The sequence below is a fragment of the Lepus europaeus genome, unplaced genomic scaffold, assembly GCF_033115175.1.
Source record: "Lepus europaeus isolate LE1 unplaced genomic scaffold, mLepTim1.pri SCAFFOLD_502, whole genome shotgun sequence".
Taxonomy (NCBI): domain Eukaryota; kingdom Metazoa; phylum Chordata; class Mammalia; order Lagomorpha; family Leporidae; genus Lepus; species Lepus europaeus.
Window position 1 is genome coordinate 25,001 of NW_026909378.1, and position 22,860 is coordinate 47,860.

General features: G+C 69.8%; 2 protein-coding genes across 2 annotated transcripts; one reads left to right on the forward strand and one right to left on the reverse strand.

Moving 5' to 3' along the window:
* Window positions 1-1,865: 1,865 nt before the first annotated feature.
* On the forward strand, window positions 1,866-6,258 carry LOC133755470 (cytochrome P450 2W1). The gene is made up of 9 exons (XM_062185578.1): window positions 1,866-2,048; window positions 2,860-3,022; window positions 3,128-3,277; window positions 3,346-3,503; window positions 4,046-4,219; window positions 4,478-4,616; window positions 4,697-4,881; window positions 5,686-5,827; window positions 5,916-6,258. The coding sequence occupies exons 1-9, from the start codon at window positions 1,866-1,868 to the stop codon at window positions 6,101-6,103; spliced, it is 1,482 nt and encodes a 493-aa protein (XP_062041562.1). The 3' UTR covers window positions 6,104-6,258.
* Window positions 6,259-8,416: 2,158 nt separating this feature from the next.
* On the reverse strand, window positions 8,417-18,695 carry CUNH7orf50 (chromosome unknown C7orf50 homolog). The gene is made up of 4 exons (XM_062185579.1): window positions 18,669-18,695; window positions 11,575-11,741; window positions 9,088-9,169; window positions 8,417-8,817 (listed from the first exon to the last, which is right to left on the reverse strand). Exons 1-4 carry the CDS (start codon window positions 18,678-18,680, stop codon window positions 8,623-8,625), a joined length of 456 nt encoding a protein of 151 aa, XP_062041563.1. The 5' UTR covers window positions 18,681-18,695; the 3' UTR covers window positions 8,417-8,622.
* Between the last annotated feature and the right edge of the window lie 4,165 nt (window positions 18,696-22,860).

The following is a 22,860-nucleotide window of genomic DNA, read 5'->3' on the forward strand; positions in this document are numbered from 1 at the left end:
GGGGACTGGGGAGAGGCTCGGCCTGCTGTCCGGGGCGGACGACCCATGAAGGCTCCCGGAGGGGCAGCCCTTATCCTGCAGGGCCAAGTCTGGTACCGGCTCTGCCTCTGGACCCCCGAGGGAACCCACTCACCCTCCCCCCAGGGCCACGGCCAGGCGTGACCTGAGCCAGCCAGTCAAGGTCCCACATGCAAGCCTGAGGCCCCGCACACCTCGGACGCCTGCGATGGAGGGCGTGGGGCGCGCGTGCCCAGCCGGCAGGCACCTGCCACGTCGGGGTGACCGTTACCACGTGGGTGTGGGCAGATGTCGAAACCCATCAAAGTCCATGCTTGAAACAGGGGGTTCAAAGTCCACACGTGACCCGCGCCAGGGAGCAGAGACCCCCACACGCAGAGCACGTGGGGCGGGGCTGGGAGCTGAGTGGCGGCCCCCAGAGACAAGCCCACCGCGCTCACTGGCCCTGAGCCCAGAGGGAGATGGGCAGCAGCGGCCAGGCCCAGGGGCCACCACGGCGGGGCACGCGGCCTCTGGGGGCAGCCGGGCCGGCCCGGGTATTGGCGTTCTGGTCCACGCGGACGAACGTGCGGCTCTGAGCCTGGGGTCCTGCCTGCTCCTGCCGCTTCCCCCTTGTGGCTCCGCCCACACTGGCTGGCCACGCGGGGCTGGCACGCGACAGGCTCTCAGTGACCACTCCTGGCCTGGGCAGGCAGGATCCCCGGCCGGGACCCCCGGTGCCGGTCTTGGAATGCGGCATTGACATGAAGGGCCCAGCGACCCTGCAGCTCCTGCAGCCCTGGTACCCGGGCTGTGCTGAGCGCCCTGGGTCTCGGGTTGTGCAATCGGGGCTGGGCTCCCCTTGCTCCGACCACTGACGGAGCGGGGTACCTGGGGGGGGTCCCGCCTCCTGAGGTGGCAGGTGGCGGGAAGTAGGCCCAGCCGTCTCCCTCCAACCCTGCCACCAGCGTTTAGGGGACGCGGCTTGGAAGCCCAGCCCCCTGTCAGCCCTCCTCCCAGCCCCACCCCTGCCCTGGGCAGCAGCACTTGGGGCCTGTGCACAAGGGGCCACAGCCGCTGAGAACCCTGGGTTTTACATTTGCTTTGAAAGGGAGAGACACACAGAGAGATTCCACCTGCCAGCTCACTCCTCAGATGCCAGCAATAGCCAGGCCTGGGCCAGGCCAAAGCCGGGTGCCCGGAACTCGGTCCTCCCATGTGGTAGCCGGGACCCAGTCCCTGCAGCCACTACTGCCGCCTCCCAGCGGGCACACAGCAGGAAGCTGAGGGGGGCCGGGCGGCACTGAACCCAGGCACCCTGCCGGGCGGCCCACACACCACCTCGCCGCGGCACCAGCCCTGGGACTCAGGGGCTCATGGGCTGGGCCCGCATGGACACAGCTGGTAGTGGCTTTGGGTGAGGCACTCACAGGCCTCCCGCCCCCCAGGGGTCCCGCTCAGAGCCTGGGGAAGGCGTGGGGGGGGGCAGGTCTAAAACCCTGTGAATCCGGTTCTGCTGGGGTGACTGAGGGAGACGGGTGGGTCCCACGGAGGGTCCACGAGCCACGGCCCCCCGGGGCCCTCAGTGAAGGGGACGGGGGTGTCCCAAGCACGGTCTGAAGGGCAGACCCCAGGCGGCAGCCCCAGGGCCACCCTCCCCCAGTCCCCGGCCACAGAGGCGACCCCACCCTGCACGCAGCCTGTAGCTTTAAGCCGCCTGTGGGGCTGTCCGCTGCAAACTGCTCGTTCCACATTCTCGGGGTGGTGGGGTGGGTGGGGTGCCGGCACGCCCTCTGGGAGGGAGGCCTGCACGGCGCAGGGCGGGACGGGGCCCAGAGAGGGGCTGGGGCCGCACCTCCACTGTCCCCATGGCCCTGCTGCTCCTGGGGCTGCTGGGCCTCTGGGGGCTGCTGGGCCTCTGGGGGCTGTTGTGGGCCCGGGCCCGGTGCCCATCCTCAGCCCCCCGCTGGCCCCCGGGGCCTCGGCCACTGCCGCTCATCGGCAACCTGCACTTGCTGCGTGGGAGCCAGCAGGACTGGTCACTGATGGAGGTAGGATGGGCAGGGCTGCTCCACTGCCGGCCCCCGCCGCTCCCACAGCCGAGTCGGGGCTCCCGCTGTGTTCCCCCACGTGGAGCTGGGCCCAGCGGCACGCAGGAGGGGGCAGCATCGGTCAGGCAGTGGAGGGAAGCGAGCTGGACCCCTGCACACGGGGGCTTCTGGGCCTCTGCTCCCCTGCCTGGCTGCACCTGACTGTCCTGGGCCCACGGTGAAGCCAGGCTGCCCTCCCTGCTCCCAGAGGCTGGTGGGCCCCACGGTGAAGCGAATGCTGGCCCTGCCCGGGGCCTGGCCTGCACCCCCAGGGCAGTTCCCTCCACCAGAGACTGGCCAGCCCCCAGCCGCAGCTCTCCTACACCCAAGGGGCTCCCCGGGCCTGCCGCTGGCCTCCCCCAGGCAGGCCCGCCCACCTCCCCGGGGATGGGCTGTCCCAGCTCCGGACAAACAGGCCGCAGCCCAGGGCTGGACCGGTGGCCGGGGGGAGTCCTAGCTCTGACCTTGAGAGCATGTGGCCGAGGGCAACTCACTTCCTGCTTCCCAGCAGCCTCTCCTGGGCAGGGGTGCAGGGGAGGGGACAGGCAGCAGCCCCGAGGTGGCCTTGCGGGTCTGCAGGGTCCCCAGCCAGGCAAGGTGGGCGAGTGAGGCCTGACCAGCCAGGCCCTGGCACCGCGCCTGCCTGCCGGTCCTCTGCTGTGGCCTGTGGCGGGGGCGGGGGCAGCCCCGGGCTTCTAGAACACGCCACAGCACAGCCCTCCTGCCCGGCACACCCCGAGCAGCCCCCGCTGACCTCCGCCCGTCCCCACAGCTCTCAGAGCGGTACGGGCCGGTGTTCACCGTCCACCTGGGGCTGCAGAAGACGGTGGTGCTGGCCGGCTACGAGGCGGTGAGGGAGGCTCTGCTGGACACCGGGCAGCAGCTGGCTGACCGCCCCCCCATCCCCATCTTCCACCTCATCCAGCAAGGCGGGGGTAGGGCCCTGCAGGGCAGCGGAGGGGGTGGGCGCTGGAGGAGCCGAGGCGGCCGGGGAGGGGCCGGGCGCAGGGGGCGTCCCTCAGCGGCTGGGCGTCCCGCAGGCATCTTCTTCGCGTCCGGGGCTCGCTGGAGGGCCGCCCGCCAGTTCACCGTGCGGGCCCTGCACAGCCTGGGCGTGGGGCGGGGGCCCGTGGCCGGCAAGGTGCTGCAGGAGCTGGTGTGCCTCACACAAGAGCTGGACGGCTACAGAGGTGAGCAGGGGCCAGGATGCCCGTCCCCGTGCCCCCTACCTGCCTGAGCCCATGTCTCCTTCCCCCAGGCCAGCCCTTCCCCCTGGCCCTACTCGGCTGGGCTCCCTCCAACGTCACCTTCGCGCTGCTGTTCGGCCAGCGGTTCCGCTACCAGGACCCCGTGTTCCTGGCCCTGATGGGCCTCATCGACGAGGTCATGGTCCTCCTAGGGTCCCCTGGCGTCCAGGTGAGAGCAGGGTCCCCATCCTCTCCCAAGCCCCTGTCAGACACACCTGCTCAAAGCGGGGGGGGGGGGGGGCGCTGGGCAGCAGCACCCATGCCTCAGGCGCTTGTCCCGGCGTCCCCCTGGCCGACGGGAGGGTCTCTGGTCAGCGGGGCTGTGCTGCCTCCTGTGGACGCCACACTGGCTGGGGAAGGCGTCACCCAGGCTTGTGGCTGTCCGGGAGGCAGCTGACTGGAGGATGGGGCGGCAGCGGGGCCCCTGCTGGCGCCAGACCTCGAGCCAGACCCTCGCACCCTGGGGGACCCTCACTCCCCGGCAGGGTGAGCGGTCTGGAGTGCCAGCAGCTCCCGTGGTCTCTGCAACGTCTGCCTTCCTCTTCCTGGTGGGTGGTGGTCCCGTCTGCACACGGGCAGGGGGCTCCTCTGAGCCCCTGGCCCTCCCCAGGGGACAAGGGTCCCTCCTTGGCCTGCGGCAGCACCGCCCTCACCACGCAGGGCCCTGGGGGACCGCGCCTCACCCCTGCCCCACCCCACCCCTGCCCCCAGCTGTTCAACGCCTGCCCCTGGCTGGGGGCCCTGCTGCAGCTGCACCGGCCGGTCCTGCGCAAGGTCGAGCAGGTCCGCGCCATCCTCAAGACCCTCCTGGAGTCACGGCGGCCCCCCAGGCCCGGGGCAGGCCCAGTGCAGAGCTACGTGGACGCCCTGATCCGGCAGGGCCAGGTGTGGCAGGGCCAGAGCTCATCTCGGGGCCAGTGGGGCCCAGTCCAGGACAACGGGTTTGGGGAGGGGTCCATGCCAGCCCTGCACCAGCTCCCCAGCTCCTGGCCTGGGCCTCGGGGGTTGGGTGAGCCCAGGACACTGTCGCCCAGCAGGGCTCCCTGTCCTTCCTCCACACCTGCCTCGAGCCCGGGGCCGCACTGGGTCCGGGGTGGTGACCCCCACACCCTCCAGCCAAGCCCGTCCTGCCCGCCTCTGCAGGGGGATGGCCCCCAGGGCCTGTTTGCCGAGGCCAATGCCGTGGCCTGTACCCTGGACATGATCATGGCCGGCACGGAGACCACCTCGGCTACGCTGCAGTGGGCTGTGCTGCTGATGGCCAAGCACCCAGGAGTGCAGGGTGAGGCTTAGCGCGGGCGGGCGGCCCCTCCCTCGGCGGCGGGAGCTCCCACCCACGTGGCGCCCACCCTCGCCGTGCAGGCCGCGTGCAGGAGGAGCTGGACCGTGTGCTGGGCCCCAGGGGGCAGCTCCGGCCGGAGGACCAGGGGGCCCTGCCCTACACCAGTGCGGTGCTCCACGAGGTGCAGCGCTACATCACACTGCTGCCCCACGTGCCCCGCTGCACGGCGGCCGACACCCGGCTGGGCGGCTACCTGCTCCCCAAGGTGGGCCAGCCCTGGGCTCCCCGATGAGCGGTCAGGAGCTCTCAACACCCGGTCCCTTGCTGCACCCTGGGGAAACCTCCAAAAGGGGGAGCCCGCCCAGCCCCGAGACCCCCTCTCTCCCCCTGGGGGTGCCTGCCCAGCTGCAGGGCCCTGCTCTGTCCCCCTGGGGAGCCCACCCAGCCCCGGGACCCCCTCTCTGTCCCCCTGGGGAGAGCCCGCCCAGCCCCGAGACCCCCCCTCCCTGGGGGGAGCCCGCCCAGCCCCAGGACCCCCTCTCTCTCTCTCCCTGGGGGGAGCCTGCCCAGCTGCAGGACCCGCTCTGTCCCCCTGGGGAGCCCGCCCATCCCCAGGACCCCCCCTCCCTGGGGGGAGCCCACCCAGCCCCGGGGCCCCCTCTCCCCCTGGGGGTGCCTGCCCAGCTGCAGGACCATGCTCTGTCCCCCTGGGGAGTCCGCCCATCCCTAGGACCCCCCTTCCCTGGGGGGAGCCCACCCAGCCCCGGGACCCCCTCTCTCTCTCCCTGGGGGAGCCTGCCCAGCTGCAGGACCATGCTCTGTCCCCCTGGGGAGCCCGCCCAGCCCCGGGACCCCCTCTCTCTCCCTGGGGGGAGCCTGCCCAGCTGCAGGACCCTGCTCTGTCCCCCTGGGGAGCCCACCCAGCCCCAGGACCACCCCTCCTGGGGGGAGTCTGCCCAGCCCCGGGACCCCCTCTCTCTCTCCCTGGGGGGAGCCTGCCTAGCTGCAGGACCTGCTCTGTCCCCCTGGGGAGCCCGCCCAGCCCCGGGACCCCCTCTCTGTCCCCCAGGGCACACCTGTGATCCCCCTCCTCACCTCGGTGCTCCTGGACAAGACGCAGTGGGAGACCCCGGGCCAGTTCAACCCCAACCACTTCCTGGACGCTGACGGACACTTTGTGAAACGCGCAGCCTTCCTGCCCTTCTCTGCAGGTACCGTGAGCCCAGAGGGCAGAGGCTGGGGGCCCTCTGCCCCGAGCCCAGCGACAGGCCTAGCGCCCCTGCCCACCTGTTCCCGCAGGCCGCCGAGTCTGTGTCGGCGAGCGCCTGGCCAGGACGGAGCTGTTCCTGCTGTTTGGGGGCCTCCTGCAGAGGTACCGCCTGCTGCCCCCGCACGGCACCAGCCCTGCCGCCCTGGACACAGAGCCGGCCCGGGCTTTCACCATGCGTCCACGGGCCCAGGCCCTGCGTGCGGTACCCAGGCCTTAGGCGCACCCCCGCCAGGTGGGTGGCCTCCCTGGGTGCCCACTGGGCCCTCGGCCTTTACCCAGTCCCGTCCCCTCACCCAAGCATGTCCAGTGGGGGCACCCCTCCTGCCTGCCCCAGGCTCCTGGACCCCAGTCCTGCACTCTGCCAGGCCCCTCCCCTCCCTGCTCTCTCTATCCTCTGGCTACTCCCAGTCCCCTGCCAGACCCTGTGGGGCCCCCACACCCAATTCCTCACTGGGAGGCAGAGGCCACTCCTGATGGAAGGAAACTGGCTGTGGTGGCCATGACAAAGGACAAACCTCGCAGGGGGCTGGGCAGGGGTCAAGTTTCCTTACAAGTATGGCGGGGCCAGGGCCCGCTGTGCACCTGCTGTGAGGACGGCTGGGGGCGGAATTGGGAGGGTGGTGCCCCGAGATTGTCCCTGGGGGCAGGGAGCTCAGGAACCCCCCACCCCCATGCCAGGGGTCCCAGGTGCCACAAGCTCACCCGCCTTCCCCCGGGAGTCGGCCTGGCGCCCCCGCTGCTACAGTGCCGTGCCCAAGGTTGGCGGCTGGGTAATGGGGCTCTGGTGCCCGCCTCAGGTCCTGCCCCTCCCGACCGGCTCAGGACGCTCCACCGGTGGGGGCACCCTGGCCCCCCAGGGAAGACTCCTCGCCAGCACCTGCCGGATTCCCCAAGCTCCTGGGAGAGTGGGATCCCTGCCTGCTGAGCGTCCAGACTGAGGCGCCACGTGACTGCCACCTGCCAGGAGCCCCAAGGAAGGAGGGGCGGGGGCCAGGTCTCTGTTGACTGACAGGAGAAAGGCTGGGGGCTTCTCTGGGGCGGGATGAGGAGGGTGCAGAGCAGGTCAGCCAACGCCCCTCATCAGGAACGGCCCCGTCCCAACCACGACACCAGCACGGCGCGGGGGGCGGGGGCTGGAAGGGAACAAGGGTTTTGGAAGCCAACTGCTGCCGAGTTTTCATTAGTGCAGGCGTCGGGCCGCCCTCGGGCAGAGCTGCCCCTCACAACCCGCCTTCTCCCCCAGCAGCTCTGCTCTGTCCACCCACCGCCCCTGAGGCACCCTAGGTCATTCCCAGCTTGGGGACTCTGGGGGGCATCTGGTTCACCAGCTTCCTGGGCCGGTCCCAGCAGAGACCACCTTTACTCCCCGAGATGGCTCGGCTCTGACCTCGGGCCAGACTCCGCGTCACAGCTCTGCACCTCCTGCAGGGCACGTATGGGTCTCCCCTGGGGAGGAAAGGGCCCTCCTAGGCCAGGGTTCGGGATGCTTGGTGGTGGTGGTGGGGGGGGTAGAGCGCTCAGTCTCCAACAGCAGGGCCATTGGCAGACCCTGGTTCACCAGGCGAATCCTCAAAACCTACCTGGGCCTCCTGCACTGCTCCTGGGGGCCCTCCCCTCCACACTACACCTGCTCCTGGGCCCCCCCCCCACGTGCTCCTGGGGGCCCTTCCCTCCCTGCACCAACCTGCTCCTGGGGGCCCTCCCCTCCCCTGCGCCACATCTGCTCCTGGGGGCCCTCCCCTCCACACTACACCTGCTCCTGGGACCCTCCCCTCCCACACCACACCTGCTCCTGGCCCCCCCCCCCCACATGCTCCTGGGGGCCCTTCCCTCCCTGCACTGCTCCTGGGGCCCATCCCCAAACACACTATACCTGCTCTGGGGGCCCTCCCCTCCCTGCACCAACCTGCTCCTGGGGGCCCTCCCCTCCCTGCACCAACCTGCTCCTGGGGGCCCTCCCCTCCCCTGCACCACACCTGCTCCTGGGGCCCCTCCTCCCCTCCCTGCACCAACCTGCTCCTGGGGGCCCTTCCCTCCCTGTACCAACCTGCTCCTGGGGGCCCTCCCCTCCCCGTACTGCTCCTGGGGGCCCTCCCCTCCCCGTACTGCTCCTGGGGGCTCTCCCCTCCCCGTACTGCTCCTGGGGCCCCTCCTCCCCTCCCTGCACCAACCTGCTCCTGGGGGCCCTCCCCTCCCCTGCACCCACACCTGCTCCTCAGTGGGTTACGTCAGGAGCCTCACGTCCAGGAACCGTGGCTGCCCCTTGCCCGGCAGCACGTAGAGACTCCACCCCACAGCGCCGTCTGGGTTCTCTGCAGCGCCACAGCTCCACCTCGTGGGGCCATGGTTGCAGCTCACAGGCCACAGGCTGCGTTGTCCGCCGCCTTCCTGCTCCTGACCTCACCGGACGGCCACCACGAGGGCCGGCGTCCTCACCTGCCACCTGCAGGGCCCCGACCCGCCACAGGCTCCGGTGCTCTGCTGGGAACGGGGCACTCAGCATCAGCGCATGGAGCTGGGGAGCCGCAGCGGGACTCGGCCTCGCGGGGCCACAGCGTTTATTGCAAGTAGGAACACAGTCCTGAGGGCACCCACGCCCCAGCTCTGCCCAGGACAGCCGCCGCCGCAGCACCCCAGCACCCGGCTCACCCTCAGGCAGCCACTGAAGAGGGTGGGGGGCGGGGTGTAGAGGGGCGTGGCTTGACAGCTCCCAAGCCCCGGGCCCGCCCTCCCCGCCTAGGACAGCAGCTGCAGCACCTGCCGCAGGCGCTGCGTCTTCCCTCGGGGGGCGGCGTCCAGGGGGCTGTCCTGACCGCCCGCCGCATCCAGCTCCCGCATCAGGGCTTCGGCCTTCTGCACGGTCAGCTCGCGGGCCCTGCCCTTCAGCCCCTCCAGGTAGGCCAGCAGGGTGGGGAAGTGCTCGTCAGGGACCTGGCCGGCAGGAAACAGCGGCTTCAGGGCCAGGGAGGGGGTGGGCTCAAGGCTACCCACGGGGCGGGGCTGCCCGGTGCCTGCAGGGGAGCGCCCCGCCCACGGTGCCCTGGCATGGGGGGCACACACACACACACACATCACACGCACGGGCAGGCGGCTTCCCCAGGGTAGCCCGCTGGGCAGACACTGGCTCCATGTCTTCAGATAGGTTCACCAGGGCTGAGGGGCGCAGACCCCGCTGCCCGGGACTCCCCCTCCCCCACGTACCTTGTCCTCCTCGAACATGTGCAGCAGGAGCCACGTCTGCCGCGTCTTCTGGAACCTCCAGCTCGCGTGCTTCTGGGCCCATCTGGGAACACCGGGGCAGACAGTCAGGGCACCGTGGGCTCTGCCCGGCCTGGGGAAGGAGCCCAGGCAGGCGCTGACACCAGGGGGCTTCGGGGGACCCCTGCTCCGGGGTGTGCATCTCTGGGAGCACCAGGGCAGACAGGGAGCCCAGGCAGGCGCTGACACTGGGGGGCTTCAGGGGACCCCTGCTCCGGGGTGTGCATCTCTGGGAGCACCAGGGCAGACAGGGAGCCCAGGCAGGCGCTGACACCGGGGGGCTTCGGGGGACCCCTGCTCCGGGGTGTGCATATCCAGGGACGGAGAGACCGAGTCCCACCTCACCCTCCCTTGACGCGTCTGCACCAAGCAGGTGCCACCACCTGGCTGCTCCAGAGGCTGCCTGAGTGGCTGGTGGCCGACGTGGCCGTTCTGAGGTGAGGAGGGACGTCACGGCACCAGGAGCAGCACACGGTCGCCCTGAGCAGTGCCTACATGGTGGTCAGAAGACCCGTGCCCCACCGGCCCCTCCCACAGGCACACGGACGTCCCCGGGCAGCCTGAAGGCCAGGGAGATGCCACGGTCCCCAGCAGACGTGGCCAGAGCCAGGGCCGCAGCCACTGGACTCAGCACGTCCTTGCCACGGGCCTTCTGCGCGGAGTGGCCAGCTGGGAGGAGCTCCCGTGCCGAGGCCGTGTGCTGGGCTGGCCCCGCGGCGGCTGGCAGTCCCGGCACCCTGGTCTCAGCCGGCACTGAGGAGCTGGCACTTGGACTCCAGCCCCCCCAGGTCAAGGGCCCTGACCTCAACCAGGTCACCCTCCCGGGAAGGAGGCACCCGAGCAGCCGCCAGTCACAGCTGGCTCCCGGCATCCTCGGAGACCCCTGGAAGGGAAGCAGCCCTGTCCCCTGGTTCTCGTCTGGGGGGGGTCCCCGGTGCCCAGGGTGTGGCAGCAGCTCCAGAGGGCTGCCCTGCTTCTGCGGGGGCTCCAGGGGAAGCAGGGTCGCCCCAACCCCAACCCCACGGGCTGCGGCACAGCCGGGCAAGCCAGCACCCACATCAGATGCCGGTGCGAGTCCCGGCGGCTCTGCGTCCGACCCAGCTCCCTGCTGATGCTGCTGGGAACGCAGTGGGAGACGCCAGGTGCTGGCGGCCCCGCACCCGCACGGAGACCCGGATGGCGCTCCAGACCCTGGTTTTAGCCTGGCCCAGCCTTGGCTGTTGTGGGCATTTGAGGAGTGGACCAGCAGACGGGCGATCTCTCTGTTGCTCTGCCATACGTGTGTGCGCGTATGTGTGTACACGCGTGCACGGATACATGAGCACACACACGTCTGTATGTGTATATGTATATGCGTCGTATACCTGTATGTGTATACATGAGTGTGTATACGTATAGACATGAACCTGGGTGTGTGTGGACATATGCGTGTGTATACACTTCTGTGTATATGTCTGTGTATACACATGTATATGTCTGTTACATGTGTGTATACGTCTGTGTGCACGTACACACGAGCACATGCGTGTTTACGTACATATGTGAACACGTGTGGACACACATGCACACACATCTGTGTATGTGTACATGAGTGTGTGTATATGTATAGACATGAACCTGGGTGTTTTGTGGACATGTGTGTGTATACACTTCTGTGTATGTGTATACACGTCTGTGTGCATGTACACATGAGCACATGCGTGTTTACGTACATATGTGACCATGTGTGGACACACGTCTGTGTATACACGTGTGTACATGAACACATGAATGTGTGTACGTGAGTATACGTTTATGTATATATGTGAGCCTGTATGTGTGTGGACATACACACGTGTACACTCAGGCGCCTGCTGCTTTCTGAGATGCCGAACTGTTCTAGACCTGACGGTGATGACGGCGTGGAAGCCCTGGAGCTGCGCGCTCCTCTAACTTGAGGCAGAGACAAAGCGGCCCCATCCGCTGGCTCACTCCCCGGACGCCCACAGCAGCCTGGGCTGGGCCAGGAGCGCCGTCGGGGTCTCCGCGGAGCGGCAGGGGCCCACGTCCGTGCGTCAGCAGGACGCTGGGAGCTGCTCAGGTGTGGAGCCAGATCAAGCCCAGGCACTCTGACATGAGATGCGGGCGTCTGCGCTGAACGCCCACGTTAAGCAGGGGTGCGCCATGCAGAAGCCGGAGTGCGTGGCTGGGAGCCGCTGGCACGTCCACGGGGAGGGTGGCCTCAGCAGGGGCCGAGCTGCTGCCTTCCCAGCTCCGCGCCCGCAGGTGCGCTCAGTCCTGGCCTCCGGGGGTCCCGCTGCCGCGGACGGCTGCTGCCCAGGAGTTTCCCCAGGAGGCCTCCAAGTGCCGGGACGAGGTTGCCACCTTCCTCGGCTCTGGCCAGCTGCGGCACCTTGTGCCCCGGCAGGGGGAGGCGGGGCGGGCTCTTACCCACAGAGGTAGTCCAGGGCCAGCCGCGCCCCCGAGGGCCGGGCCCCCGCGTCCTGGGCCGTGCGCCCCGCGGCCCGCAGCTGCTGCTTCTGTGCCTTCTTCCGCTCCTTCTTCAGCTTCCTTTGCAGGACCCTCTGCTCCTCCGGGGACAGGGCGGCGTCCACAGCCTGGGTGAGGAGCACTGCCCGTCACGGGGGTGGCACCCAGGGCGCGCCCCCCATCTGTGGACCCCCTGCCATGGGGGGCACCTGCTCCTCCTTTCCAGAGGTCACGCTAGCTGTCCTGGGGGCCACGGGGTGGGGGGAAGGGGCCCTGGACATGCCTAGGAGGTCCGCTGGGTGAAGAACCCCCTCCCAGAGGGAAAGCCGTGGTGGGGGTTCGCGCCTCTGAGCAGCCCCACAGGCAGCAAAGCCAGGGGCGCTGGGGCCCCTATGAAGGGGCTCCAGCTCTGATCCAGGCCAGGAACCCCCCGAGACAGGACAAGGACTTCCTCTCCCGGGCCCCCCCAGCACCCCTCCAGAACACAGGGGCTGCACTCCACACCCCACCCCTCACAAAGGGGCTGCTCTGGGCCCTGAACTCGAGGAGGGGGTGCCCAGCCTGGGGGTCCAGGGCAGCCCGGGGGAGGGGTGGGGCCTGAAGGCTCTGCCCTCCTGCGCACAGGCCACGCGCGTGGCTGCAACAGGCAGGAAGCAGAGGGTGCTGGGAGGGGGCCAGCCAGAGCCAGGCCCACGGGACGGCTTGCGTTCCAAGGGGCCTGCTGGGGCGGGAGCAGGGGGACCCGATGACCAGAATGGGATGCCCCTGGAGGCACTCTGCCTTCACCTGCCTACGGCTCCCACAGATTGGACTCCTCCTGCCCACTGCAGTGGCCGACTGGGCGGGCACCGTGGAAGGAAAGCAGACACCCTGCCCCAGTCCCCAGGCCGCCACGGGGTCCGAAGCCCAGCTGGTCCAGGGCGACGAGGGAGGGAGCACCGACCCCCACGATGGGGGCTGCCAGGACACGGCCCCCGCCGGCCCCCACACAGGTCCTCACCTCTGACCCTCCAGCCACCACCCTGCCCCCGGGGGACTGGACACTGGCCAGGACAGTCTCAGCTAAAACAAACTCTGCCTCCTGACCTTGGCTTTGCCGGAGCAGCCCAGCAGGCCTGAGCCCGGGGCCCCCGCCCTGGGGCCCCAAGGTTCTCAGCCTGGACCGCTGCTGCCCCCACTGCTGCCCGAGGCGCGTGACTGCAGAGGAGCTGGCTCCGTGGGGACCGGGCCGCACCCTGGTGGGAAGCAGCCTGGAGCATGGGGAAGCCACACGAGACCCCTGCCCTCCTCGGCCTCCTGGGGGCCACCACGGCTCTTCCTGCGGGGGTCCTGGCCCAACCCCCTGTGGAGTAACCACCAGCTCTCACACAGGTGCCACTGCCACGTTCCTCCCAGAGGGCCCTCATCCAAGGGCCGCCCGGGGCTCGTCAACAGCCACGCAGACCCCAGGGAAGCCTCACGTGGAGGCCAGGGACGGACTCACTTGTCAGGGGTCAGGGCTGAGCCCAGGGAGCCCCTCCAGACCACAGACCAGTTGTGCCCACGGGAGAGGCAGCGCTGGCTGCCCACTCGCTCATCACTGACAGCAGAGCCAGCTCGGGTGGGCACAGGGCTTTGTGGTTAAGCCTCGGTGGGCGGTGTGCATGGATGAGACAGCAGCTCAGGGAAATGAGGGCAAAACCAAACCCGGGCAAGGGGCCGGCTGTCCTGCTACCACAGAAGCCCCGGGCTGACACAGGCCGACACCCGCAGCACAGGTGATGGGCACCCACACTCGACGCATGTCGATGCCGTGTGGTCACCACAGGGCGATAAACAATACACTGGGAATCAGATCCTTACCAGCTTTTCTACGCTCGGGCCACGCGCTGGAAACAGCCCAGACACACAGCGGCAGGCTGCAGAGCGCAGCCGACCAGGCGGAGGACCACGGTGAGGCAGGAAGGAAGCAAGGCACCGAGGGGCTCCGTCGACGCCAGCGCCCCCTGCCGGAGCACTGGGGAGTCCGGCTGCTCAGCTCTGCTGAGGCACCCGGGAAGGCAGGAGAGGACGGCTCCAGGCGCCTGGTGTCAGCCCGGGGCCGGCAGCTGTCACAGCCGTTCGGGGAGGGAACCAGCAGCTGGAGGATCCGTCTCTCCCTCTCTGGACACTGCCTTTCAGATACACAGCAGCTGAGCGAGCTTTTCCAAGGACAGCTTGCCCGGGACACTCAGGGCTTTCGTCACACAGCACGTGCTGCCCCTGTGGACACCCAAGGCCAGCCGAGAACCCACAACAACGAAAAACGCTCAGGCCCCGGTGACGACCCCGGGGGCTGGACAGTGGTCTGGGGCCCCTGGCTGGATTCCCAGCTCTGCTGGGACAACTGTGGACACGCAGACGGAACAGGGGCACTCCGCAGGGCTTTGAACTCCACGCTGGCCAGGGCAGCCTTCAGGGAAGGCCAGGACACTTGGCATGGGGGCAAGGTTGACAGGCAGGGTCTGACCGGTCTGACCAGGCTGACGGGGTCAGGCCAACAGGCAGGGTCTGACCAGGCCCCACAAGGACAGTGGTCCCCACCCCAGCAGCCTCGGCGGCGTGCGAAGCCTGACTTTGGCCTGGTACCAGGTCAGAGCCTCAGCCAGAGGCCTCTGTGGCCTAACTGGTGAGCAGGGACTCAGGAGAGGGAGGGGCTCAGGAGAGCACAGGTCCCCCCCAACCCCAAGCCACAGAATAGGGCCGGGGGGGACCGCGAGCCAGGGTCAACAAGCCCTGGCTGGACCTCCCAAGCACTCTGTAGCCTCAGGGCCTGAGGCAAGGCACACGGAGCTCCGAGCTCCTGAGAGCAGAGACCAACTCTGTCTACACAGCTGGTGCGGGTGAGCAAAGCCGCTGCGAGGGGGACCGCGGTGCCAAGCTGCAGCACGGGCCGGGCAGAGCTGGCCAGCCTCCCGCACGGAGGACCAGGATGAGCCGCGACCCCATTGTGAACCCCCCCCCCCGCCCCTTCCTATGGGGACCACGGGAGCTGTGAGACCAATGTTTTCCGCAGGGAGGCCTTCTGTGGACAGCAGTTGGACGGAGTGGGTGGGGCCTCGCCCTCCCACACCCATTGCCCAGTGAGCGGTGCCAGGCCACGCTGGGGAGCGCGTGGCCAGTGAGCGCCTGGGCCCCCCCATGAGCTTCACCGCCATGGCAGAGCAGGAACGCTATGATGTACTTTCCCCCAGACCCCGGCACCGGCTCCCCGCATTTGTGCACACATGCACCCCTTGCCATGGCCTGTGCTCTGGGTTCACGCCACAGCCGGTGCCGGCCACTGTGAGTGAGGCCTGCAGGGAGTATGGGGTGGGCATGGCACTGCGCAGGAGCCCACCGAGCACCACGGGCCAGCGGCCGTCTCCCTTGGAAATCCGCGTGGACCGGAGCAGGCCAGACACAGGAAGGGGTGCCAGGGGCAGGCGCCACCCACGCACTCAGAGCCAAGGGCCCATGCTCCCTGCTCAGCAGGTGCACACACACGCCTGTGTCCCAGTGCCCCGGCTCCCAGGCCCTGATGGATTTGGGTCTTCAAATAGGCTGGGGTCAGGAAGGCACAGCCAGCCTGCGGGGAACTCCAAGGACACGACCAGGGCTCCCACAGATGTCCAGCCACGTGCAGACGGCTCCATCACTGACACAAAGCTATGGAGGGCCAGCCGCTGCGGGCCCGGGCGGGGGACGAGGACACCTGCCTGTCCGCTCAGCAGCCCAGGCAGCGTGGTCCTACCGTGGACCGCAGCTGAGGCTGTGAGAGCAAACGGCAGCAGAAGTGACCCGGGCCAGGCTGGGGAGGCAAGCAGGATCGTGCTGGGGTCCCCGGGGGGCCATCGATGACGCGTGCTAGCCCCTCTCTCCCCACAGGCGGCAGGATCATGCTGGGGTCCCCGGGGGGCCATCAATGACACGTGCTAGCCCCTCTCTCCCCACAGGCGGCAGGATCGTGCTGGGGTCCCCAGGGGGCCATCGATGACGCGTGCTGGCCCCTCTCTCCCCACAGGCGGCAGGATCATGCTAGGGTCCGACGACGCATGCTGGCCCCTCTCTCTCCCCACAGGTGGCAGGATCGTGCTGGGGTCCCCGGGGGGCCATCGATGACACGTACTGGCCCCTCTCTCCCCACAGGCGGCAGGATCGTGCTGGGGTCCCCAGGGGGCCATCAATGACACGTGCTAGCCCCTCTCTCTCCCCACAGGCGGCAGGATCGTGCTGGGGTCCCCAGGGGGCCATCGATGACGCGTGCTGGCCCCTCTCTCTCCCCACAGGCGGCAGGATCGTGCTGGGGTCCCCGGGGGGCCATCGATGACACGTACTGGCCCCTCTCTCTCCCCACAGGCGGCAGGATCGTGCTGGGGTCCCCGGGGGGCCATCGATGACGCGTGCTAGCCCCTCTCTCCCCACAGGCGGCAGGATCATGCTAGGGTCCGACGACGCATGCTGGCCCCTCTCTCTCCCCACAGGCGGCAGGATCGTGCTGGGGTCCCCGGGGGGCCGTCGACGATGTGTGCTGGTTCCAGTGTTTCCCCCTGGGGAGGAAGCCCCTGACCTCCCATGCACTCTTGAGCCCTAGGCACAGAGTAATCACCCCCAACCCATCACCCACCCAGCACCACCAAGAACACTGCTGCCCGGTCTGCGAGTGGCCGGAGGTCGTCCCAGAGCCGCTGCTGTGACCCTTCCCTCCCCTGGCAACACAGCCAGGTACAGGGAAGAGCAGTGGGAGGCTTGTCCCCACGGCGGCCCTCTCCCCACCCCCTCCAGCCAGGCCACTGATTCTGAGACCGTTTGGAGCAAGAGCGCGGGGCTGTGTCCAGGGTCAGCCGTGCCCTGAGCTTGTGGCTTGGGCACGGCTGACCTGAGAAGTAGGAAGCTGAGTCCCGGAGCCTCTGCCCGGGTCGCTCACTGAGCCCCATCGGGGCTGCACCGGAGGCCACGGGTCCACCACGGAAGGGACCACGGGGTGACGACCACGGACCCTGCCAGGTTCTTCTTTATTGAAGTTTTTTGTTCGGGGGGCAGGACAGATACGTTTCTTTTTACTAACGGATATTTACATGAAAGGCAAAATGGGGGGTGGGGAGACAGAGACAGGGACAGAGAGAGAAAGGTCTTCCATTCGCCGGTTCACTCCCCAGATGGCCACAACAGCCAGAGCTGGGCCAGGCCGAAGCCAGGAGCCAGGAGCCAGCAGCTTACTCCGGGTCACAGGGGCCCAAGGACTTGGCCATCGTCCACTGCTTTCCCAGGCTACAGCAGGGAGCTGGGCTGGAAGTGGCGCCCACCTGGGATGTTGCTGTTGCACGCGGTGGCCCCTGTTCTCCCAGCTGTGTCACAGCCTCTGCCCTCCCGACAGCGCCTGATTGGCCACTGCGAGGGTATCACTCGTACACAAACGGAAACCCCCTCTCGCTGGAGACCCGACAGCAGGAGGCCGCCGTCGACGCCCCGCGGCCCCAGCTGGCGCAGACGCTGGTGCAGACGCCGGCTCTGTCGTCGAGGCGCTCACAGGCAGGCCGACGTGAGCTCCTGGAGGACAGGGAGGGCGGCCGCCAGCTGGCTCCACCTGCGTGGCCGCAACGCGCCGCCGGCCTGGCCATAGCAGCGCAAACGGACGCGAGGATGCGAGGGGGACTGGGAAACACGCCGGCACCGTCTGAGGACAGCGAGACGCCCGGGTGGGGCGGGCAGGAGGGGGCCGAGCCTGCGTGGAGGAGCTGCCCCGTCAGCCAGAAGCCGGCCTCGCCTGTGCAATGCGGGACCCAGGAGGGAAGGCGCCTGACCCTCTGCCTCCCCCGACCAGGGCCCTGTGGGACGCCAGGGGTCTGACCCAGGCTGACAGCCCAGCCCCCAGCAGTGCCAGGGCTCCAGGTCTCTCCTCAGACCCCGAGGCCATCAGCTGCTGATGGCAAACCACCAAACCAGAGGGGAGTTCAGACCCCACAATGGACCCCAGGTCTCAGCCCGACGCCTCCCAGGGCAGCCCCATGGATTCCCATGACCCCACATCTCAGCCCGACGCCTCCCAGGGCAGCCCCATGGATTCCCATGACCCCATGTCTCAGCCTGACGCCTCCCAGGGCAGCCCCATGGATTCCCATGACCCCACATCTCAGCCCGACGCCTCCCAGGGCAGCCCCATGGACCCCCGTGACCCCACGTCTCAGCCCGACGCCTCCCAGGGCAGCCCCGTGGACCCCCGTGACCCCACGTCTCAGCCCGACGCCTCCCAGGGCAGCCCCGTGGACCCCCGTGACCCCACGTCTCAGCCCGACGCCTCCCAGGGCAGCCCCGTGGACCCCCGTGACCCCACGTCTCAGCCCGACGCCTCCCAGGGCAGCCCCGTGGACCCCCGTGACCCCACGTCTCAGCCCGACGCCTCCCAGGGCAGCCCCGTGGACCCCTGTGACCCCACGTCACAGCCCAACACCTCCCAGGGCAGCCCCATGGACCCCCGTGACCCCAGGTCTCGGCCCGACGCCTCCCAGGGCAGCCCCGTGGACCCCCGTGACCCCAGGTCTCGGCCCAACACCTCCCAGGGCAGCCCCATGGACCCCCGTGACCCCAGGTCTCGGCCCGACGCCTCCCAGGGCAACCCCATGGACCCCCGTGACTACACGTCACAGCCCGACGCCTCCCAGGGCAACCCCATGGACCCCCTAAAACACCCGCCAGGCTGCACTCAGCACTGACCAGCACTAGTCCAGGGGCCTCTGCCATCAGTGCCGAGTCTCCTACCTGGCCTCCCGGGGGCGCTCTTCCCTTAGCCTGTGGACTGCACGGAACCTGTGGCGCAAGGCTGCTGGAGGCCGGGACGAGGGCCAGGGCTCACCTGCTGGGCCTCTACAGGTGCTGCCACAGGCGTCCGCAGAGGCCTGGTTTGGATCCCTCCCTTGGCCTGTGTGTGGACACCTGCTGTGCAGGAGGGCCTCGTGTGAGTGCCCAGAGAGAGGAGCACCTCACCGAGGACCGGCCAGGCACCGGGCGCCGCGGGCACTCACAGCAGGGCTGGGCCCCAGCAGGTGCGGAGCCTGTACCTGGCACTCCATGGTCCTGAATGTTCCCCGGAGTCCCCGACGGCAGGAACGGGAGCAGGCGCACCACCTGAGACTGCAGGACAACGTGGCACGCGTGGCCGGCACATGGGACAGGAGAGGGGGCGTGGCCAGGGTGAGGGCAGACTCTGCCTCGGCCCAGTTCACAGGGCAGGCCCAGATGACCGTCCAGGGGCCTCTGCCCCCCCAAGAACTGCACAGGAGGGGGAGGACAAGGGGACTCCCGGCCAAGGAGACCTGGGCTCGTGTTGAGGACGCCATAGGCCGCACAGCCCCGAGGGCGCTGGTGCCAGGGGGAGCCCTGCTTGCTCTCGCCACCACGAGGCCACCGGGGCCGGAGCCCCCCTCTCTGGGGCACTCTGCACTGTGCACCACGAGGCCACCGGGGCCGGAGCCGCCCTCTCTGAGGCACTCTGCGCTGTGCACCACGAGGCCACCGGGGCCGGAGCCCCCCTCTCCGGGGCACTCTGCACTGTGCACCACGAGGCCACCGGGGCCAGAGCCCCCTCTCCGGGGCACTCTACACTGTGCGTCACGAGGCCACCGGGGCCAGAGCCCCCCTCTCCGGGGCACTCTGCACTGTGCACCACGAGGCCACCGGGGCCGGAGCCGCCCTCTCCGGGGCACTCCGCACTGTACGTCACGAGGCCACCGGGGCCGGAGCCCCCTTCTCCGGGGCACTCTGCACTGTGCGCCACGAGGCCACCCGGGCCGGAGCCCCCCTCTCTGGGGCACTCTGCACTGTGCACCACGAGGCCACCGGGGCCGGAGCCGCCCTCTCTGGGGCACTCTGCACTGTGCACTGTGCACGAGGCCACCGGGGCCGGAGCCCCCGTCTCTGGGGCACTCTGCACTGTGCGCCACGAGGCCACCGGGGCCGGAGCCCCCCTCTCTGGGGCACTCTGCACTGTGCACGAGGCCACCGGGGCCGGAGCCCCCGTCTCCGGGGCACTCTGCACTGTGCGCCACGAGGCCACCGGGGCCGGAGCCCCCCTCTGGGGCACTCTGCACTGTGCACCACGAGACCACCGTGGCCGGAGCCCCCTTCTCCGGGGCACTCTGCACTGTGCACCACGAGGCCACCGGGGCCGGAGCCCCCCTCTCTGGGGCACTCTGCACCGTGTGCCACGAGGTCACCGGGGCCGGAGCCCCCCTCTCTGGGGCACTCTGCACTGTGCGCCACGAGGCCACCCGGGCCGGAGCCCCCCTCTCTGGGGCACTCTGTGCACCACGAGGCCACCAGGGCTGGAGCCCCCCTCTCTGGGGCACTCTGCACCGTGTGCCACGAGGTCACCGGGGCCGGAGCCCCCCTCTCTGGGGCACTCTGCACCACTAGGCCACCGGGGCCGGAGCCCCCTTCCCTGGGGCACTCTGCACTGTGCACCACGAGACCACCGGGGCCGGAGCCCCCCTCTCTGGGGCACTCTGCACTCTGCACCACGAGGCCACCGGGGCCGGAGCCCCCTTCTCTGGGGCACTCTGCACTGTGCACCACGAGGCCACCGGGGCCGGAGCCCCCCTCTCTGGGGCACTCTGTACCACGAGGCCACTGGGGCCGGAGCCCCCCCTCTCTGGGGCACTCTGCACCACTAGGCCACCGGGGCCAGAGCCCCCTTCCCTGGGGCACTCTGCACTGTGCACGAGGCCACCCGGGCCAGAGCCCCCCTCTCTGGGGCTCTCTGCACTGTGCACCACGAGGCCACCGGGGCCGGAGCCCCCTTCTCTGGGGCACTCTGCGCCGAGGCAGGCAGCTCACTGCTCAGCACGGGCACCCCCAAGCCCCTGCTGCCAGCCCCAAGGGCTCCCCGTCTCTGGCTGAGCTGTGGGCAGACTCTCACCCCTGCCCCCAGCAGCTCTGCACTCCAGGCACAGGACCCCGCTGCGGGGGCACAGGCCCGGGGCCCAGCGTGCCTTGTCCACGTGGCCGTCAGCACAATTCTCCCTCCGCGGCGCCCTGGCCAAGCCCGGTGCCCGCCGGCTGTTAAGGCTCTAGCCTTCCCCTCACACACAGGCCGGTGCGACCACACGTGGAAGGCGAGCCCGGCCTGCAGGCTCCCTGGCCGACAGTCAGCCAGGGTCTCCGCAGCCCTGGGACCCGAGCACCGGACGCTGGCGTGTGCCCTGTCGGTCCAGCCGCGCTGGGCTGCGGTCTTCCTGGGGCGCCCGTACCCTCTGGGCCCTGCAGGCACACAGGACGTCTGAGCTACGGGAACCGGAACCGGAACAGCAGAACCGAACAGGCAGGCGCGCCAGCCTCCAGGAAGCGCGAGCTGGTGCCAGACCCACAGTCACCACGCGTGCAAACTCCTGAGCGCACAGGGCCGTCACGGCTGAGGGAGAGCGGTTAACAGCGGGTGGCCTGAGTGTCCCGCGCGGGGTGGGCCTCCCAGCGGTGAGACCCCGCTTGGACAACGGGAGGCTGAGCCTGGGGTGGGGACGGGGGCGGCAGGATGGGGGGTCCAGCCCCCGAGGGGCCCCTAGGGCAGGCGGGCGGAGTCCTGGGGGAGGGTACCGGGCCTGGCCGGAAGGGGGCCGCCCCTCCCCCTCCCGGGGTGCCTCCCGGGCCCCCCCGGGCGCACTGACCTCCGCGTCCAGGCCGTCGGGCTCGCGGGCACTGCGGGCACTGCGGGCCACTGGACTAGCGCCCCAACCACCGCCGCACCTGCCGGCCACACCGCACCCCGCCGCAACGCCCACGCACTGCGCATGTGCGACAGGCGGCTCGCTGGAACCAGATCCAGCCGGCTGGGCGGTGACGCAAGCGCGCAGGGCAGAGGGCGGGGCGCCCGGCGGGCGGGGGCTGCTGGGCGCGGAGACGCGGAGGCCGCCACCGAGCGCAAGGGGTTCGCCGCCCCGGCACGGCCCCAGCTGCTTGGGGTCTGCCGCGAGGCCCTGCGGACCTGGGGCCCGGCCGGCCGCCGCCCCCTCTCCTCCCCCGTTCGGCGACCCCGCGTTGCGAGAGCCAGGCGCGTCCCCCGGCGGCCTGCGCGCCCGAGACCCCGTCTGCCACCGGCCCCGCAGCCTCCGCCTAGGCACTCAGCCGTGGGCCTTTGCGGGGCTCGCGTCTCCTCCAGCCCGAGACCACCGACCCCTTTTCCAGGCTCAGCAGGGGCAGAGGGCGCAGGACAGAGCGCACTCCGGAGCCGGGGGACGCTCGGCGCCCCTGCGTCCTCCACTGCCCCGGGCCCGTCCGCACAGACAGGCTGGCGGCGCCGGGGTGATGGGGCCGGACACCGCACCGGGCCGCAGCGTCCACTTCACAGGAGGGAACCAAGGCCCCCAGCCTCTCTGCCAGCCGCGCTGCCCAGGGCGGCCCCCCACCCCCTCCACCCAGCGAACTGCCCGGCTGGGCTTGGGCAGGGCAGCGCCCGCTGCCTGTCCCTGGGGTTCAGATTAGGGGTCCCCAGAGACATGGCACAAGCAAGGGTGGGCGGCAAGGCCCTTCCCTGGCAGTGCCGCAGGCCTGGGTCAGGTGTCCTGGAGGGGGGCGGCTGAGCCCCACCCCCGTGCGGCCAGGGGGCAGCAGGAGCACAGGCCGGTTTTCTGCCGCCTAGGACGTTGAGGGGATTCGGCGGACAAGCTGTCGGCGGACACGAGGTCAGGAGCACACTCGGCACAAAGCCTCGCCCGGAATGTCCACCTCTCGGTGAGGGAAGCGCAGGGAGTCGGACCCCGAGGAGCCCCCCCGCCACCTGCCTGCACCCGGAGCAGGGGCTGGCTCGTCTGTTGCTGCAGAGCCTGGGGGTGGGCAGTGCACCTGTTCCCGGGGCACGGCCTGCAGTGGGCAACGGGGGGCGCTGTGGGGCAGGAGAGAGGGCCAACCACCAGTCGGCGGGCGCTCACACAGCTGCCCAGAAAGGCCATGGGGGCGGGGCGCCCGGCCAGGAAGGGGCAGGGGCAGGCCCTGGAGCGGCTCAGGACCCCTGCATCCCGTGAGTGCCTGGGTTTGGGAGATGAACCTGGGCCTTGGTGCCACCACCAGGCACACCCAGGCTGGGTTCCATGTTCCCGGCTTCAGTCCCGACCGCTGTGGGCATCTGGGGAGGGAGGCAGCAGGTCTCCCTGCCTTTCAAACAAAGTGCGAATAGAGAGAAACAAAAAGTGGAAGAGACCAGGGCCCTGACCTCAGGGGCACCCTTTCTGCTTTAGCCTGTGCTGCACCTGGGCCCACAGC

Excerpts from the sequence above, each read along its gene's own strand:
- LOC133755470 (XM_062185578.1), top strand. The coding sequence starts at position 1,866 with ATGGCCCTGCTGCTCCTGGGGCTGCTGGGCCTCTGGGGGCTGCTGGGC. Across the intron at positions 2,049-2,859 it reads AGGACTGGTCACTGATGGAG|CTCTCAGAGCGGTACGGGCC; the intron begins GTAGGATGGGCA and ends CCGTCCCCACAG. Across the intron at positions 3,023-3,127 it reads CCTCATCCAGCAAGGCGGGG|GCATCTTCTTCGCGTCCGGG; the intron begins GTAGGGCCCTGC and ends GGCGTCCCGCAG.
- CUNH7orf50 (XM_062185579.1), bottom strand. Across the intron at positions 9,170-11,574 it reads GCCCTGGACTACCTCTGTGG|ATGGGCCCAGAAGCACGCGA; the intron begins GTAAGAGCCCGC and ends CGGTGTTCCCAG. Across the intron at positions 8,818-9,087 it reads ACATGTTCGAGGAGGACAAG|GTCCCTGACGAGCACTTCCC; the intron begins GTACGTGGGGGA and ends CCTGCCGGCCAG.